General features: G+C 43.8%; 1 protein-coding gene and 1 pseudogene across 1 annotated transcript; both read left to right on the top strand.

Annotated features, from left to right (window-relative positions):
- The first annotated feature begins 6 nt into the window (after window positions 1-6).
- Window positions 7-2,760, top strand: MRPS24 (mitochondrial ribosomal protein S24). Its single transcript, XM_006911464.3, has 4 exons — window positions 7-116; window positions 193-261; window positions 401-512; window positions 2,028-2,760. Exons 1-4 carry the CDS (start codon window positions 78-80, stop codon window positions 2,309-2,311), a joined length of 504 nt encoding a protein of 167 aa, XP_006911526.1. The 5' UTR covers window positions 7-77; the 3' UTR covers window positions 2,312-2,760.
- Window positions 2,761-11,975: 9,215 nt separating this feature from the next.
- Window positions 11,976-12,094, top strand: LOC112479443 (annotated as a pseudogene).
- Window positions 12,095-18,134: the final 6,040 nt, after the last annotated feature.

Raw genomic sequence — 18,134 nt, 5'->3', positions numbered from 1 at the left:
TCTCGTCCGCGGTCGCCGGCGCGGGTCTTTGCCCCCGCCCGGCGGTGGTACGTCCCACGCACTGCGCTTGGCCCAAGATGGCGGCGCCCGTGTTCAGCCGGGGGCTCGGGCCCCGGGTGAGTTGGCGACGCGAGCGGGCCCGGCGAGTCGAGGTGGGGGTTCTGGTTTCCATCTCACGCCCCTTTCCCACAGGTGCTGTCCTGGGGCCGAGAGCTGCCGTGTCCCTGGCGCACCCTGCACACCTCCGCGATCTGCGCCAAGGTGAGCGCGGCCGGGCCGAAGGCCGGGGAGCGGAGGGGAGGGGCGCGTGGCCGGTTGTGGGGTGCCGGGGGGACGAGGTTTGGGTGGCCGCGGTCTGGGGCGGTGGGCGCGCGGACTCACGGCTTCTTTTTGCTGCTAGAACCGAGCGGCCCGAGTTCGAGTGGGCAAGGGAGATAAGCCAGTGAGCTACGAGGAGGCGCACGCGCCTCACCATATCGCCCACCGCAAGGGCTGGCTGTCGCTGCACACGGGTGAGGGGACGGTGCCTATCTCGGTGGCAAGAGAGGGCGACAACGTGCTAGCGGGTGGACGGTACAACCCCAGGTCCCACGGAAGGAGTTCTCAGTTGTGTCAACACAAACATGAAGTGAACACGTGGCAGAGGTTTTATTCAACTGAGCAACCAATGCGAATTAGAAATCAGTTAAATACGATCAGAGAAGTAAAAAAGCAGAGACCTGTAGACCCGAGTGTCGAAGTGCGTTTGAAAGGGGTGCGGAACTGGATTTTTCCATGGGGAGCAAGGACTCGGTTGAACCTGCATAGGAGTTGTTCGCATGAGTAAAGATAATGGTCCTTCTGCACTGCCGTCAGTCACCCGTGATTTACAGAGACGCAAAATAACTCATAGAATCTGTCGTGGACACGCGGGGCTCTAAATAGCGCAGTTTTCCTCTGAAGCACAAACTTTACTGGGCAAACATGTGCAGCGACCCTTTTCCCCCACACTCCGTGTTTGCGGGTTTGCCCCTTGGCGCTTTCTCCCTTATTCTTCGACGCTGGCAGCGGCCAGCGCACCTTCCCCGCTTAGGTCTAACAGCGCTGCCTCTGGTCTCTCCTTTCCACATAGTGCACATTTGTCCTTTTCGAGACCTGCGAGTACCATCTTTTCGCAGTGTTGTGCTCCTAAAATAGCTGGTGATTCCGAAGCGCTTGGTCCTGTTCCCGAGCGCAAGAAGGCTGCGGTGGGCCTTGTGGGGAACACGTGCCTGAGGGATAGGCTTTTGTCAGGCATCAGTTTTACCACTGTTGGGAGAGAGTTCGCTGTTAACCATCCCGTTTGATAAATGAGGTGTCTTTAAAGAGAAACACATACGTACTGACCTCTTGACATATCCCCAGGAGCAGTGGTTCAGTGTTAGCTGATTCATTGTTCACAGTGACTTTACAGAGCAGAACTACTGCAAGTTAATGAGAACCAGCTGGATTTTCAGTAGGAAGACTCTCAGCTTGGATATTTGTAGAGTTCCAATCTAGAGTAATTATTTAAAGATTCTTGTCCCGCACCCTTTTCAGGTTCTGGTTCTAAGGAGGCTCAGCAGATACTGTGAGAGATGCAGGGGTTCCAGGGTTCACACTGAGAGGCCACTGGCTGAAGGCCACTGGCCTGGCTGGTGAGAGAATTATGTCCCCAGTCTCAAGAGGGAGCTGGTGGACTCATCTTTTTGGTCAGTGGGATGACCAGTGCTTCTATAAGGCATTCAAGAAAGAATTTGAAAGGGACCAGGCATGGAGGGATCATCAGAATTTTGTGTCTTGGCTATGGCCTCATTCTTCCCTTTTGTAAAACAAGGGTGGTGATAGTACCTACTCCACAGGATTAGTTTGGGAGTTTAATGAAATAATGTGCTTTGAACTTTAAAGTTCTTCTTCTCCCATTTACATAATAAGGGAAGAGGTGGGGTTGGGGGTGAGATTGGGCACCTGTGCTCGCGGACGTTTTCTCTGGAGTTTTGGCTGACTCTGTGGTGCCCTTTTATCTTCAGGTAACCTGGATGGGGAGGACCATGCTGCAGAGAGAACGGTGGAGGATGTTTTTCTTCGCAAGTTCATGCTGGGCACCTTCCCAGGCTGCCTGGCTGACCAGCTTATCATAAAGCGCCGGGCGAACCAGGTGGACATCTGTGCTTTGGTCCTGAGGCAGCTGCCTGTGCACAAGTCCTACTTCCTTGTGGGTTACAGTGAGACTCTGCTATCTCACTTTTACAAGTGTCCTGTGCGTCTGCACCTCCAAACTGTGCCCTCAAAGGTTGTGTATAAGTATATTTAGGATGGTCTTCTTTTTCTACATTAAGCTCTAGCCAGGAAAGGACGGAAACTTTTTGGAAGGGGTGAAGTAGAAATGGGGAAACATGTCCCTTCAGAGTCCAGAGGTTTCACTTTCAGACCTGTGTTGAATAAGTGGGCTCCCCGTGTGGTCTGGCCTCACAGTCTGTCTTTTTAGGTGAAGGATCTAGAATAGGGTTTCTCTGAGGGGATCCCAGGGATCCCAGGGAGGCTGCCAGCTAAGATTCATCCTCTTAGCAAACGTCGAGTGTGTCATAAAGCATTGTCAACTGTCGTCATGTCATTGCCCATACATCTCCAGGACTGCTCACCCTGCATCACGGAAGCGTTGCGCCTGCACCGACATCCCCTCTCCCAGCTCCTGGAACCATCATTCACGCTGCTTCTATGTCAACTATTTTTGATTCCACATAAAAGTGAGGTCATGCATTATTTGTCATTCTGGGTCTGGCTTATTTCACTTAGCTTAATGTCCTCCAGGCTCATCCACGTCCCAGTGGCAGGCTGTCCTTTGTCGTGGCTGCGTAGTATTCCACTGTGTACATGTTCCACTCGTACCCGTGCATCTGCTGGGGGACACTCCAGCCATTTCCACATCTTGAGTACTGTGGATTATGCTGCATGAACACGAGAGTGTGGATATCTGTGAGAGGTACTGATTTCGGGATCATGGTGGATCTAGTTTTAAGTTTTTGAGGAAGCTGCACACAGTTTTCCAAAGCGGCTTCACCATTTACATTTCTACCAACAGCGCACGAGGATTCCCTTTTCTCTAAAGTGAGCATCTTCATTTTGTGGGTGTTCATCCGTGATGCCTCCGCGGGCCACCGTCAGGTTCCTCCTGGGCCTGAGCACCAGAACTCCCATTTCATCTTCCCTGAAGAGCCCTGTGGGCAGGGGGAGGGGTTTATTTTGTGCTGGCGGTGGGGGTCTCAGTGATGTCCTGGGGGGTACTGGGGCACCTGGCTCCTGCGGGCTGGCGGACACCTGCTTCGTGTGCTTTTGAAGTGGGAAACACTTGAATCGGGCACTCCTGGGTCAGTTCAAGTCACCCACACGATGCCATAATCCTAGCCAAGCACGTCCCTTGCGTATGCAGGACAAAGGCGTCTGAGCATTAAAGACCATAGTGTGAAGGGTTTTCACTCTTCCCCTGCTCCAACCATCAGATTGTGAACATCTAAAAATAGTTTGGCAACTCATGTTGAGCATCTTGCTGTTTTCTAGAGAGATGGTTTTATCCATGGTCGAGCGTATAAATACATATGCGCGTCTGGAAAATGATGTCCAGTTGTCACCTGCTAATAATTGACATAGTAAATGCTAGCGTTTAATTAAGTGGCTACAGTGCACATAAAGCAATCTGTGTGAAGAAGAATGCAGCAGGTTTTTAATGTCCTTTCTAAAGACACTCGTGCTGCCTTTTGGAAGAAATTTATTACATTCCATAATGAACTTATACTTAGTCGGCAGGCTGGCATTTTCACCGATGGCAGTGAGATGCGTCAGAGCCCTCACCCAGTCCCCATGGAGCGGCTGCGTTAGGCAGTTCCTGCTGTGTGGCAAGGGCCTCTGGCCCTGGCCCTGTGGGGCTCTGTTTACTAACAGGCCTAGATCTTCGAGTGAGGACTTTTGTCTCCTCCATAACCTTCCTGTGTTCACCTGCTTTCAAGAAGCACGTCTAGGTTTGGAGGAGATAGATGTCCCCGTGGAAACCTGGCCCGGATTAGATGTCACAGGATCCATCAGAATCCTGGGCCAGTCAAGACTTGTGCCACAATTGTCATATACTTGCGTACACCTACTCACATCTATAATCGTTGCATTCTTCTAATTTCAGTTAACGTTGTTACATAGGAATGTTCTGATGCTAATAAGTGGATTCGCAAAGGGTCCAGGGTGTTCCATTATTTATTTAGTGCCATGCTACTGAATACACAGTTTTTTAACGCTGTTGTAAATAACATTAACATTCCTAAAAAAAACACTCGAGTAGTGTTCAGGAGGAAAATATGTTAATAGATATAGAATTGCTACATCTGATTTTGTTTCTCTTTTCTAAATAGTGGGTCAGTTGTGTGGGCCATTCTCATTCTGAAAGTGCACACTCACATTCCAAGGATGGGAACGAGACTTCCCGCCTGCCTTGCAGGGAGCGTGTGATCACAAAGGCGTCCAGCCCCAGCAGACAGACACTGTGTTCCTTTCTCTGACTTGGACACAAGATCTGCAAGTCTCAGAGACCTCGGGAGATCAAATGTCACCTGCATATTGGGTCGCAGCATCCCTTAGGTCAAACATTTTAGCTGATGAGTTAGGCATAACCAGGTGCTCATGTATGCCCATGTGACCAGGTGACACCCACGTGCAGCTGACCCAGACATTCAGGAAGCTCTAAGGAGCCACAGCACGTCCAGACCGTGCAGAGGGCAGGGTTTGCACACAGGTGCCCCTCAGGCTCCGGCTCATGGCCACTCGTTCTCTTCTGTGCTCTGTTCTAAGTTCAGTTGCAGGACGGCTGGAGTACACACACTGGGAGGTGGGAGGGAGGCAGATGCTGTTGTAGGACAAGTGAGCTGGCTGAGGCGCCAGGAGGGAGGCTGGAGGACTGAGCAGATCCAAGAATGCAAACACCTAGCAGACAGGGCAGGTGGTGTCAGGCAAGAGCCCTGTCACTTTGGTGTTCACTGAGACGCACCCCACGGCCCTGATGGGATGAGGGACTGCCCAGGGCTCTGTATCATGTGCTTGGCAGCCAGCACTCAGCTGGTGCCCTTGTCACCCTCCGAGGAGCAAGGTCATCAGCGTCCCTGAAATCTACACACCAGGCCATCCCAGTTTGCAAGTGGGAGACACTGGTGAAAAGGCTTCCAACATGGTCCTGTTTGACCTCAAGGTGTCCTCTCATCAGCGACCTTTATTTTGGAAATGAGGCCTGCTGTTGCTAATTCTGTCTCATCAAAGTTGAGATCAAATTAGGTCCTATCATATTACATTAGATGACATTAGATCAAATTAGACATTTTTTGAAAATCACAGTTGACAGGGCTGCCCCACAAGGAGATTTTCCAGAAAATGAGCCACAACTGTAGAGCAATGCAAAGCCCGATGTCAGCAGCTGAGGCTGTCCAATAAACCGCCTTCTCACAGCTCGTGTTGCATCTCTTGCTGTGGCCAAGTGGAGATCAACCCCAGGGCTACCCTCGCATCTGTGATGTACACGCGGCCTCAGCATGACCAGATGGGCTGCTGGCATGGAACCTGGAGAAGCAAATGTCTAAGTCCCCATGTGATTTCTAAGGGGTCCAGTATGCAGAGCCGAGCAATTGAGGTGTGTGGCACTGGGCAAAGAGATGCCCGTGGCGCTGAAATGACCCCCAGGCGTACCCCTACCCCACCTCCTCCTGCCACAGATAACTAGAAATTCCAATCCAAGCAGACCTTGTTTCATTAAGCTGCACAGAAGCGTTTTTCACAAGCCAAAGGTCTGTGGAGTCCGTGTCAAGTGCATCTATTGGCACCATTTTTCCAAGAGGCTCAGGTGAGGGTTAACCTACTTTTTTTTAGCAATGAAGTATTTTTAAGATTGTATTTTTTTGATATGATGCTTTTGCACATTTACTAGACTATAGTATAGTGTAAACATAACTCATAAATGCACTGGGAAAAAAAAATTCTTGCGACTCACTTTAGTGCGATATTCACTTTACTGCGGTGGCCTGGACCCAAACACAGTATCTTTGAGGTATCATAATGTGGTAACCCTTCACACACGCAAGAATGGCTCTAATAAAAAAATAAAAGTAACAAACGTCAGCAACGATGTTAGACAAATGGGAACCCTTAAACGTTGCTTGTGGAAATGTCAGGTGATGCAGCTCCATCTGACAATAGCTCAGCATTTCCTCAAAGAGAAAAAAAATGCAATTATCACACGGTTCCCCTTCTAGATATAGAAATTGAAAATAGGTGTTCAAACAGAAACTTGTATACGAATATCCATAGCAGCACTCTCACAATAGACAAAAGGTGAAACAATTCAAATGTGTGTCAGTGAATGAATGGATAAGAAAAATGTGGTCAATTAAGAAACTAATATCCTGCTATATAAAGGAATAAAGTAAATGGCGCAGCTGCTGCAGAAAACATTAAGGAGCATCCTCAAAAACTTAAACATAGAATTAACGTTTGATCCAGCAATTCAGGGTGCACGCCCAAACAATTTGAAAGCAGAGATTCACAGATATTTTTACACCATATCATAGCAACACTATTCACAACAGCCAAAAGGTGGAAGTGACCCGGTGTCCGTGGACAGAGGAATGGGTAACAAAATGTGGTGTGTACACGATTCAGCCTAAAGAACTAAGGAAATTCTGATGCAGGTTACAACATGGATGAAACTTGAAGTCATTACGTTAAACGAAATAAGACAGTCACAGGACAAATATTCTATGATTCCACTTATGTGAGGAATCTCCAAAAATCAAATTCATAGTCAGAAAGTACAATGTTTAAGGGTTACAGTTTCTCTACATCATTGCTGACATTTGTTAATTTTAGTTGTTCTGGTTATGGCCATTCTAGTGTGTGTGGAGGGGTGTCACACTGTGGCTTTTTAGTTGGGATTTCCGCCACCACTCGTGACGTCTAAGGTCTTCTCTTGTGCTTGTTGACCATGTGTATGTCTTCTCTGGAGAAGGGCCTAGTCAAGTCCCTTGTCCATTTAAAATTGGGTTGTTTGTTTTTTTGTCGATGAGTTGTAAAAGTTCTTTATTCTGGATGACAGACTCTTATCAAAGATATAATGTGCAACTATTTTTTTTCCATTCTGTGGGCTGTCTTTTCACTTTCTGGATAGCTTCTTTGGATGCACATAAGGTTTTACTTTTAAGGAAATCCAAGTTATCAATTTTTTGTTGTTGTTGCTTGGAATTTAGTGTCAGATCTAAGAAATCGTTGCTAAATCCAAGGTCATGAAATATATTTCCATGTTTTCTTTGAGAGTGTATAATTTTACCTCCTCTATTTAGGCCCTTTATCTATTTTGAGTTAATTCTTATTGGTGGTGTAAAGTTATGGTCCAATTTCATTTTTCTTCATGTAGAAGGCCAGTTGTCTGAGACTGTTCGATGAAAAGACTCCTCTTTTCCCAATTTAATGTTACCTGTCTTATCAAAAATCAATTGACTGTAGATGGGTGGGGTTCTTCTGGGCTCTCAATTTGATTCCATTGATCTATCTATTTATCTCCATGCCATTATCACGACATTTTCGTTACTGTTGCTTTGTACTAAGATTTAAAATTGGAAAGTGTGTCTCCAACTTTGATTTTCTTTTAGAAGATTGTTATGGCTCTTCGGGGTCCCTTGAAATTTTATGTGAATATTAGGATCAGCTTCTGCTTTTTTTCCCCAAAGGCCTTTGGGAGTTTTCAAACGAATCATGTTGAATGTATACTCTGCATATGTACTATTGCCAATCAAAAAATATTAAGTCTTTCCATCACCATGGGATGTCTTTATATTTATTTAGGTTTTCTTTAATTTCTTTCAGCAATGTTTTATAATTTTCAGTGTACAAGTCTTGCACTTTGATTAAATCTGCTGCAAAGCATTTTATTAAATGTCGATGTTATTTAAAATGGAATTATTTTTAAAAATTCTTCTTGATATTATTCCTTGCTAGAGTATACAGATTCCTTGCTAGTAAAACAGATTTTTGCATATTGATATTTTGTTCTGTAAATTTGCCAAATTAGTTTACTGGTTCTAATATTTTTTTGCCAATTCTTTAGGAAGTTTAATACATAAAATGAAGTGACCTGTCATCTGTGATAGATAGACGTAGTTTAACTATTTCCTTACACAGATAAATGCCTTTCATTTCATTCCTAATGTCTCTGGATGGAGCTTCCAGTACAACACTGAACAACAGTGGTGAAAGGCAGCATCCTGGGCCTCGTTCCTGGTTTTAGGAATAAACCTTTCCTCTTAAATAATAAGCACGATGTTTGCTGTAAGTATTGCATAATATTCTCTAACATATTGAAGAAATTTCCTTTTATTACTACTTTCTTCAGTATTTATATCATGAAACAGGACAGCTATGTTTAAAGCTTTTTCTGCTTAGTTGATATGATCATGTGTTTTTTCCTTCCTACTATTATTGTGGGCTATTACATGGCTTGGTCTCAGTACGTAGAACAACCCTGGAGTTTCTGGTGTAGAGAGAGTTGCTCATGGCGCACAAACATGCTAATGTGCTGTGGGTTTCCTATTGCTGCTATTTGTTGGAGGTTTCTTACATATGTGTTTCTAAGGAATACAAGTCTGTATTCTGTTTTTGTAATGTATTTGTGTGATTTGATTGGATAGGGGTTACTGTTAGTGGTTTAGAGGGCCATGGCCAGATTCGGGGCTGGATTAGAGGTTCAGGTTATGGGTTACGGTTTGCTTATGGTTTATGTTTATGGTTTATGGCTGTATATATAGTTTATGGTTAATGGTGATAGATTATGGATTATCGCTAAGGTTTATGGTTTGGGGTATGGGTTATGGTTATGGTCTATAGTTTGTGGTTATGGTTTATGGATTATAGTTTATGATTATAGTTTAGTATTATGGTTAGGGTTTAGGTTATGGTTTGTAGTGATGGTTTTAGGTTATGGCTGTAGGGTTTTATGTTTTAGGTTTTCTAGTTAGGGTTTACAGTTTAGGTTAAGGTTTAGATTTAGGATAAACGTTGAGCTTTAGGCTTAGGGTTAAGGGTTTAGGATTTAAGTTTTAGGTTTGTGGTTTAGGGTTCAGTGATGTGGAATCTGCTGCTTTCCTGACCTGGCACCTACTCTCATGCCCAAGGTCAGCACCTCAGCTTTCCTTTGGGAACTAATCTCACCTTCTGCCAGTTCAAACAGCTCCAGAGGGCTGACACTACATCTAGTCATCCCCATGTTCCCTTGATGGCTTCAAGGATGAGAATGGTACCCAAGCCAGGCCAAAGGCATTTAAAGGCATGACTTTTCACAGAACCCGGGGGAAGGAGAAACCGTCCCCGGTAGAATGGACAGTGAGTGGGCATCAGCCTGGAATGGCTGGAGGCCCCCATACAGCTAGAGAGACTGTGCCTGTGAGGGGGGCCACCTATAGGCATTTAGGAGGACAGAGGGCTAGAGAGGGACCAGGTCACAGTGCTAGAGTGTGAGGACCTGAACTTTCCAGGCCCAAACCTACTCTTAAACTTGCCTCTTGCAAGTATTAGTTTATTTCTACCATTTAAAATAATTATTAACTTGTCTTACTTCAGTAAGTATGTTCTGTTCCTTGGAATCAGAAGTCCTCGCTGACACAGCAGAATCAGTAATCCTTGGGACTCCCTCTGCAAGGAGTCATCACTGGGTGGGGCCCGGCTGGGGGAGCTGAGGACACTGGATGGGGTCGGGTCTCAGGGGAGCTGCTGAACAGCCCTGTCCCTCTTCTTTCCTTGTCCTGGGAGAAGGAAACCCTAGAACAATGAGAGGAGAACGTGCAGGGGGAAGAGGTCCCTGGATGACTAATTGATTTGTTTGTATTTTTATTAAGGTCCATTTAATTAATATGTATTTTTACCAGGAAATCACCCATTTCAATGTGATAGGTTTATCTTATTTTACTTTTAATTTATCTTTCTAGAATTTTTACAATGAATGAACATATATTGATTCATTATTATTCACTAAAGTCTGTATTTTGTTCAGGTTCCTGCATTCTGGCTCAGCCTCAGTGCTGGGTGCTCAGTGCCTTGATCTGTTAAAGCCCTCACCTACCAACCAGAGAGGTTAGTGCTGACAGCTGGGGTACACAGTGACTGAATTGGGGTATTATGATAGAGAATAAGACCAGGAGAGAAACAGGCCTGATAGAGACTTTATTCTCTAGGCTGCAGGAACCCACAGGTAGTTCTATGCATGGGAAGTGAAAGGATTAGACCCCTAATTTAGAAAGATCAAGCTGGTTCAGTGTGGAGGTTGGACTGGACGAGAGAAGGACAGGGAGCAGGAAGACCAGTGAGAAGGCTGGCCTGAGCTGAGGCAGGGACCGTGAGTGTGGAGAGGAGCAGGGGTATGAAGACCAGAGAGGGGTGTGGTTAGTGCTGTCCTGAGGAGAAAGCTGGCACAGATGCCAGTTAGCACTTAGGGGGACTTTGGCTACTTGGACACCAATAGGAGAGGTGATTCTGCAAAAAGGATACTATTTGCTAAATTCTTGATTTATTTGTCTTTGAAAGGCAGACGAAGGACTAAGAAGGGAAGAGGGAGGAAAAATGAGTACCAATCATGTCTTGGGCAGGAGCTACCGAGCACCACTTCACTGAACCCTCATAGCCCCCTGACAGGGAGCGATTATCCCCATCTTGCATACAAGGGAACTGAGTTTCCATTTCTTTGCCTGAAGTCACACAGCTAGGAGGTGGTGGGGCAAGACATTCCCCCACAAGGGGCTCAGGCACTCCCCGTCAAGGAAACTGCCACCCTAGGCTCCATAGTGAGCAGCCAGGAAGCTCTTGTCAGTTGAGACCTCAAAGGAAGGGCACATGAGCAGAAGCAGGCCAGTGCTCTGGACAGAAAAAGAACAGACTTTAAAAGGCTGGAGGACAGCAGGGAGTAGAGGTGAGGAAGTCATTCTTATAGGAATCTGGTGCTGGTTATATTCCAGTGAGAGGCCGGGCCACCTTCTCCCTCCCCACCCGTTCCCATCCCTAGCTTCCCCACTACAAAAACCAGCTTGGGTAAGTACATGACAAACTGGACCATTACATTGCGTGCAGATTTTTTTCAAGAATGACTAAGACTGAACACTAAGCTGCAAGGACTATTTAGATCACTCTTTTTGTCAAGGATCCTGTGTTAGTGTAGGATCCTAGATTCAGAACTGTGTCAGAATCAGTCTTCAGTTTAAATACCTGTAAAATGGAGAGAATACATTTCCTGCCTCATTTGGCAAATGGAAGCAATACAGTAGATGAGGCATTGAAGAGCCTAAAACAGGATTTATTTCAGAGTGAGCTTAGTACCAAGAATCTGGATTCTTATGGAATGGGCAGAGCCCTTAAGTCAGGGAACACTCTTCTCTGCTGCCATCTGGTGTGCATTTTCAGAATAACACCAAAAAGAATGTCATGATGAAAAACTACTCTCTGTTGCCATCTGGTGTGTATTTGGGGAATAGTACCCAGTGCGGGGCATAAAGTTATTTGTAATCCTCTGCTGCCATCTCGCGTTAATTTTTGTAATAACATCTGAGTATACATCATCAAGTGTAGGTCATCATGACTAAGCAGTCTCTGCTGCCATCTGGTGGGAAATCTGGGAATAACAGAGTGTGGATCATGAAAAGTTATTTCGGCCGCTTTTCGTGTTCATTGTGAAAATGACAACCAGGGCATGTCGTTATGAAAAGTTATTCTCTGCTGCCATCTCGTGAGTATTTTGAAAATAACGCCCAAGTGTATGTCATCATAAAAATTTTTTTTCTGCTGCCATCTGGTAGGCATTTTGGGAATGACACCCGAGTGTAGGTCATCATGAAAATTTAATTTCTGCGCCCATCTCGTGTGCATCTTGGAAAAACACCAGAGTGTATATAATAAAAAGGTTATTTTTTTTTCTTGTCTACGGCTATGTCACCCTGAACAAGCCGGATCCGTTCTGATCTCAGAAGCTAAGCACGGTTGGGCCTGGTTAGTACTTGGATGGGAGACCACCTAGGAAGACCAGGTGCTGTAGGTGTAAAATATAAAAAATAAGGAATTGTAAAGTGACAAGGTCTTTGCAATTCAGTGAGGTCAACCAAAGTACACGTCATAAAACTTTATATTTTATATAAAGTTTTTTTTTCTCTGCTGCCATCTGGTTGGCATTTTGGGAATAATACCAAGTGCATGACATGGGAAGTTATTTCTGCTGCTATCTCATGAGCTTTTGTAAATAAACAAATGAGCCTGTATTATGATGTTTTTCTCTGCTGCCATTTTGTGTGCATCTTGTGAAAAACATGGGAGTGTGTACCATAAAGTTATTTTCTGCTGCCATCTCGTGAGGATTTTGAAACTAACACCCAGGTGTATATCATAATAAAAATTTATTTTCTTCTGTCATCTGGTAGGTATTTTGAGAATAACACCTAAGTGTAGGTAATCATGAATAGTCATCCTCTGCTGACATCTGGTGGGCATTTTAATAACATCGTAGTGTTTGTCATCATGAATATTCATTTGTTGCTGCCATCTGGTAATCATTTGGGGAATAACATGAAGAACATGTCAGAAAAAGTTATTTCTACTGCTATCTCATGAGCATTTTGGAAATAAAAGGGCCTGTTATGAAAAAGTTATTTCTACTGCTATCTCATGAGCATTTTGAAAATAAAAGGGCCTGTTATGAAGTTTTAATCACTGCCATTTTGTGTGTATCTTTGGAAAAAAAAAAGAGTGCATGTTATTAAGTTATTTTCTGCTGCTATCTCGTGGGCATTTTGAAAATAACACCCTAGTGCTTGTCATCATCCAAATTTATTTTCTTCTGCCTTCTGGTGGGGATTTGAGAAAAACACTGCAGTGCACGCCATAAAATGTTAATTCTGCTACTATGAAGTGTGCATTTTGAAAATAACATCCAAGGACATGTCGTTATGAAAGGTTTTTTGTTGGCTACTATTGCGTGTGCATCGGCAGAGAAACACAGTAGTGCATTTTACGAAAAAGCATATCTGCTGGCATCTCGTGGGCATTTTAATAATATCACGTGAGTGTATGTACATGTAAAGTTTTTTCTGCTGCCATATGGTGGGCATTTTAGGAATGTCACTGGAGTGTAGATCATCATAAAAATTCATTTTTTGTCTGCATCTTTGTGCATCTTGGGAATGACACAAGAGTGTAAATAATAAAAAGATATTGTCTACTGCCATCTAGTGTCATCATGAACATTCATTATCTGTGCCTCCTGGAGGACAGTTTGGAAAAACTCCACTGTACATGTCTAGAAAAGTTATTGATGCTATCTTGTTTGGATTTAAAAAATAATGTCCCAGGGTATGTCGTTATTAGTTTTTTCTCTGCTGCCATTTCAAGTGACTCGGGAATAAAATCAGAGTGCACATCATAAAAAATTGTTCTGTACGTCCATCTCTTGGACATTTTGTAAACAACACCCAGGTTTGTGTCTTTATAAAAATTTATTTTCTGCTGTCATTTTGTGGGCATTTTGAAAATAACATGCAAGTATATTGCAATATAAAACGTTTTCTGCTGCCATCTGGTGGGTATTTGGGAATAACACAATAGTGCATGTCGTGTAAAGTTGTTTCTGCTACTATTTCATTTGCATTTAAAAAATAGCACCCCAGGTTATGTCGTTATAATTTTTTTTCTCTGCTGCCATTTTGTTTAAATCTTGGGAATAACACAGGAGTGCATGTCATGAAAATTGTCCTCTGCTGCCTTCCTGTGGGCATTTTGAAAATTACATCCAGTTGTATGTCATCAAAAACTCTATTTTCTTATGCCATCTAGTGGGAAATTTTGGAATAAAACCTTAGCATAGGTCTTAATGAAAATTCTTTTTCTGCCCCAATCTTACTTATGTGCATCTTGGAAATTACACAGGAGTGTAAGTAAGGAAGTTATTCTCTGTTGCCATCTGATGTGTATTTTAGGAATAACACCCAATGTTATCATCATTAATATTTATTCTCTGCTGCCATCTGGTGGGCATTTTGTGAAGCAGACCACTGCACATATTTTAGAGAATAATTTCAGCTGCTATCTCATGTGTATTTTGAAAATGATATCGAAGAGCATGCTGTTATGAAAAATTGTTGTCTATGGCCATTTCGCGGTCATCTGGGGAAAAACACAGAAGCGCATGTCATGAAAAATTATTTTCTGCCATATGCCATTTCGTGAATAACAAGCTAGTGTATGTCATCATAAAAATTTATTTCCTGCTGCCTTCTTGTGGGCATTTTGGGACTAATACCCCTATGTATGCCATCATGAAAATATATTTTCTGCTCTCATCTACTGTGCATCTTGCAATAACGTCAGAATAAAAAGTTATTTTCTGCTGCCATCTGGTGGGCATTTTAGGAATAACAGCCAAGTTTAGGTCATCATGAATATTCATTGTTGCGATCTGGTCTGCATTTTGGGAGTGACACGACAGTGCATGTCATGAAAACTTATTTCTGCTGCTGTCTCATGTACATTTAAAAAATAGCACTGAAGGGCATATTGTTATGAATGTTTTATCTTCTCCCATTTTGTGTGAATATTGGGAATAACGCAGGAGTGCATTTAATGAAAAATTATTCTCTGCTGCCATCTCGTGGGCATTTTGAAAATAACACCCATGTGTATGTCATCAGAAAAATTTATTTTCTGCTGCCAACTCTTGGGCATTTTAGGAATAGCATTGGAGTGTTGGTCATCATGAAAATTCATTTTCTTCCACCTTGTAATGTGCATCTTGGGAATGACACCAGAATTCAATTAAGAAAAAGTTATTTTCTGCTGCCATCTGGTAGGCATTTTGGGAATAACACTCAAGTGTATGTCATCAGAGAAAGTATTCTGTGCGGTAGTCATGGGCATCTCTCGAGTAACACTTGAATGTATGTTATCATGAAAAATTATTTGTTGCCATCAGTGTGTTTCCTGGGAATAACTTCTGGGTATATGTCATCATGAGAAGTTATTTTTTTGCTGACATTTTGTTTTCATCTTTGGCATAACACCTTAGTGGGGGTCACCAGGAAATACTCTTTTCTCCCTCCATCTAGTTTGCAACTTGGGAATAACACCTTAGTAGAGATGACCATATGAGCACTTTTGTGCTGCCGTCTAGTGTGCAAATTGGAAATAGTACCAGGTGGACATCACAGGACAAGGTTTTTCCATCTGCCATTTAGTATGTATCTTGGGAATAACACCCGAGTGGAGATCACCAGGAAATCTCTTCTGTCTCCAAAGGCTTCTGAGCCAATAAAGAATGTGTCAGACCCAAAGCCAGGACCCAGGTGCAGTCCTATGTGCCCTGGAAGCTGTTCCTGGAATGTGGAGTCCTCGAGGTGAAACCTGGCCAAAGTTTGGCACACCCTGAATTAAGTGACTTCTCACCTGCCTCTTACCTATGCATGCCTTATGCCTCCCTCACCTTTTTGTTCCTTCCCTTCCCGAGGCTCAGTTTTTAACTAATAGTGTGCTTAGAGAGCCACCATAAGTCACCAATTTGTTGGGAGTGGGGCATACACCAAATAAATATTTTGCATGAAAAGAAGCAGCCCAGAAAGGCCAGACCAATAGGAACCCAGGTCTGAGAGCAGAAATCTTGGGTATAAAAAGACTGTAGAGAAGTCTGCAGGATCCATACTGCAGCCCCCAAAGAGAGCTTGGGATGCAGTGGGTGTTGGGATCTCAGACTCTGGCCTGGGTGGTGGGGCTGAAGGGTCCTTTGGGACTCCAATCTGAGTGTAGCATTTGCAAGAGGCACTGAACTTCATGTTTCTTGGGCAGGTTTTATATCCTTTTAACCTAATATCTGGTAAAGATATTACCAGATATTACCCGGAATCTGGGATCCTGGGTTTGCAGTCCAGTGTCAAGCCTCTTGCATCTGCATCCTGCATACTATACCTGGGTTTGGATTGGGCCATAGCTTTGGATCCAGGTTCTGTGGTCTGCTGCAGGGTCCAGGTCTTGTGGTATGGTGTCTGTCTTTGAATGGGTGATCCACTTTGGTGTCCAGGTTCCAGGATCTGTATCTGGGGTCCCGATTCTGGCTATGGCATCTGATGTTTGTCAGCTAATGGTCATTGTCTCGAGTTAATCAACAATGTGGCGCAGTGAAGGTGGTGGACACTTTATTGAGTATAAATAGCTGAATTGTGATACAGCACAGCTGTGAGAACAGCAAAGCTGTGGAGCAGCTCAATAGAGCTTCAGGTCAGTTATGAAGCATCATGGCTGTGGAAAAGCATGGCTGTAAGGAGGGCCCAAAGCGAGGGGACTCTGGGGCCTGTTCCCTCTAAAGCGAGAGCTCTGCTCTACAATCTCCGATGTCGTCAGGTGCTTTGTTCTGCTCTCGCAAGACAACTTCAGCGTCAGTCCTGGAGACAGGCAGGTCAGTGAAAGCTTCCCCCTGAAGTGTGGTTTACATGAAGTACCCCTTTGTCAAAGTGGCTGCCAGGCTCTTTTTTAAAATTGGAGCCCAGGTAGGCACCAGGAACCCTTCTTAGTAGGCAATTTTCTTTCTCAGAGTTTACATGTCATGTGGTATATGAGGGGCACAGGGGCTCCTGAGATTGGGGGCTAGGGTTACACCGTCATGAGATAGATGTCTCAGTTTTTGCTCCAGGCAGCTTGAAGGGTAGTTATTTCAGCATATGGGTAAGAACAGACCTGGAGTGGATTTCTCCTACATCCCAGATGCAGCCAGAATTTGAAGATTAAAGAGGGTGCCCAGAAAATGAGGTAGTAGAGAGTCAGTAAGATCTCCATCCCCGTTTAGCCCAATGTGTGAAGAGTAGAACAGGTCCTTTGGGGACCAGTAAGTAGAGGCCTGGAGGTGAAATTCTGCACCGTCTTCCTCCATGTGAGAGGAGCAAAGTGGGTGCCTGGTGTGGATGTAAAAAACTTGTAAACCTGTAGAGAACATATATGAGAGTTTATTTGAGTAAAACTGACGACGTCTGCTACGGATCAAGATCTCAGATGCTATAGGGAATCAATTTTCCCACTCTTTTAAGGCATTTGTGATTATGGAAAGCAGATAGGAAAGATTACATGTATGTGGTGAAGAGCGAGGCAGGATGGATACAGAATAGCTAAGATTGTGTGCCCTCCAAGGGTGAATAATACCTTCAAGGGGTTTTACTGTTGTTATTTGAAAGCTGTGTTTATGTAGTTGCAGAACACCAATGGACAGGAGTTCCTTAAACGTTTTACTGAAGAAGCAGTAGGTCTGGGGTTGTGACTTTATAGTTATTTCTGCTGCTATCTCGTGTGCATTTGAAAATTAACACCCCAGGGTGTGTCATTTAATTTTCTTCTCTGCTGCCAGATTGTGTGAATCTTGGGAATAACACAGCAGTGTAGCTCATGAAAAGTTGTTCTCCGCTGCCATCTCATGAACATTTTTAAAATAACACCCAGGTGCATATCATCTAAAAATTTACTTTCTGCTGCCATCTGCTTGTCATTTGTGAATAGCATTGGAGTGTAGGACATTATGAAAAACAATTTTCTTCCCCCATCTTATGTACATCTAGGGAATTTGACCAGTGTATTAAAAAACTTATTCTCTGCTGCTATCCAGTGGGCAAGTTGGGAATAACAACAAGTGTCGTGAAAAGTTACTCCTGCTTTTATGTGTACTCTGAAAATAAACTCAAGGGCATGACATTATGAAGAATTGTTTTATGCTGCCATTTAGTGTGCATTTTGGGAAAGAAACAGGATTGCATGTCACGAAAAATTATTTTGTGCTGCCTTCTCGTGGGCATTTTTGAAAATAACACTCAAGTATATGTCATCATAAAAATTTATTTTCTGCTGCCTGCGGAATTTTTTGGAATAACACCCAAGTGTATGCCAACCCGAAAATTATATTTTTCTCTCATCTACTCTGCATCTTGGAATAATAACAGAGTGTAAGTAATTAAACATATTTCTCTGCTGCCATGTGTTGGGTATTATTGGGACTAACGCCACAGCGTAAGTAATCAGAAGTTTTTTTCTGCGGCTATCAATGGTCTTTTTTTTTTTTTTTA

This window comes from Pteropus alecto, unplaced genomic scaffold (assembly GCF_000325575.1).
Source record: "Pteropus alecto unplaced genomic scaffold, ASM32557v1 scaffold214, whole genome shotgun sequence".
Lineage (NCBI taxonomy): Eukaryota > Metazoa > Chordata > Mammalia > Chiroptera > Pteropodidae > Pteropus > Pteropus alecto.
This window is presented reverse-complemented; position numbering and strand designations above follow the sequence as displayed.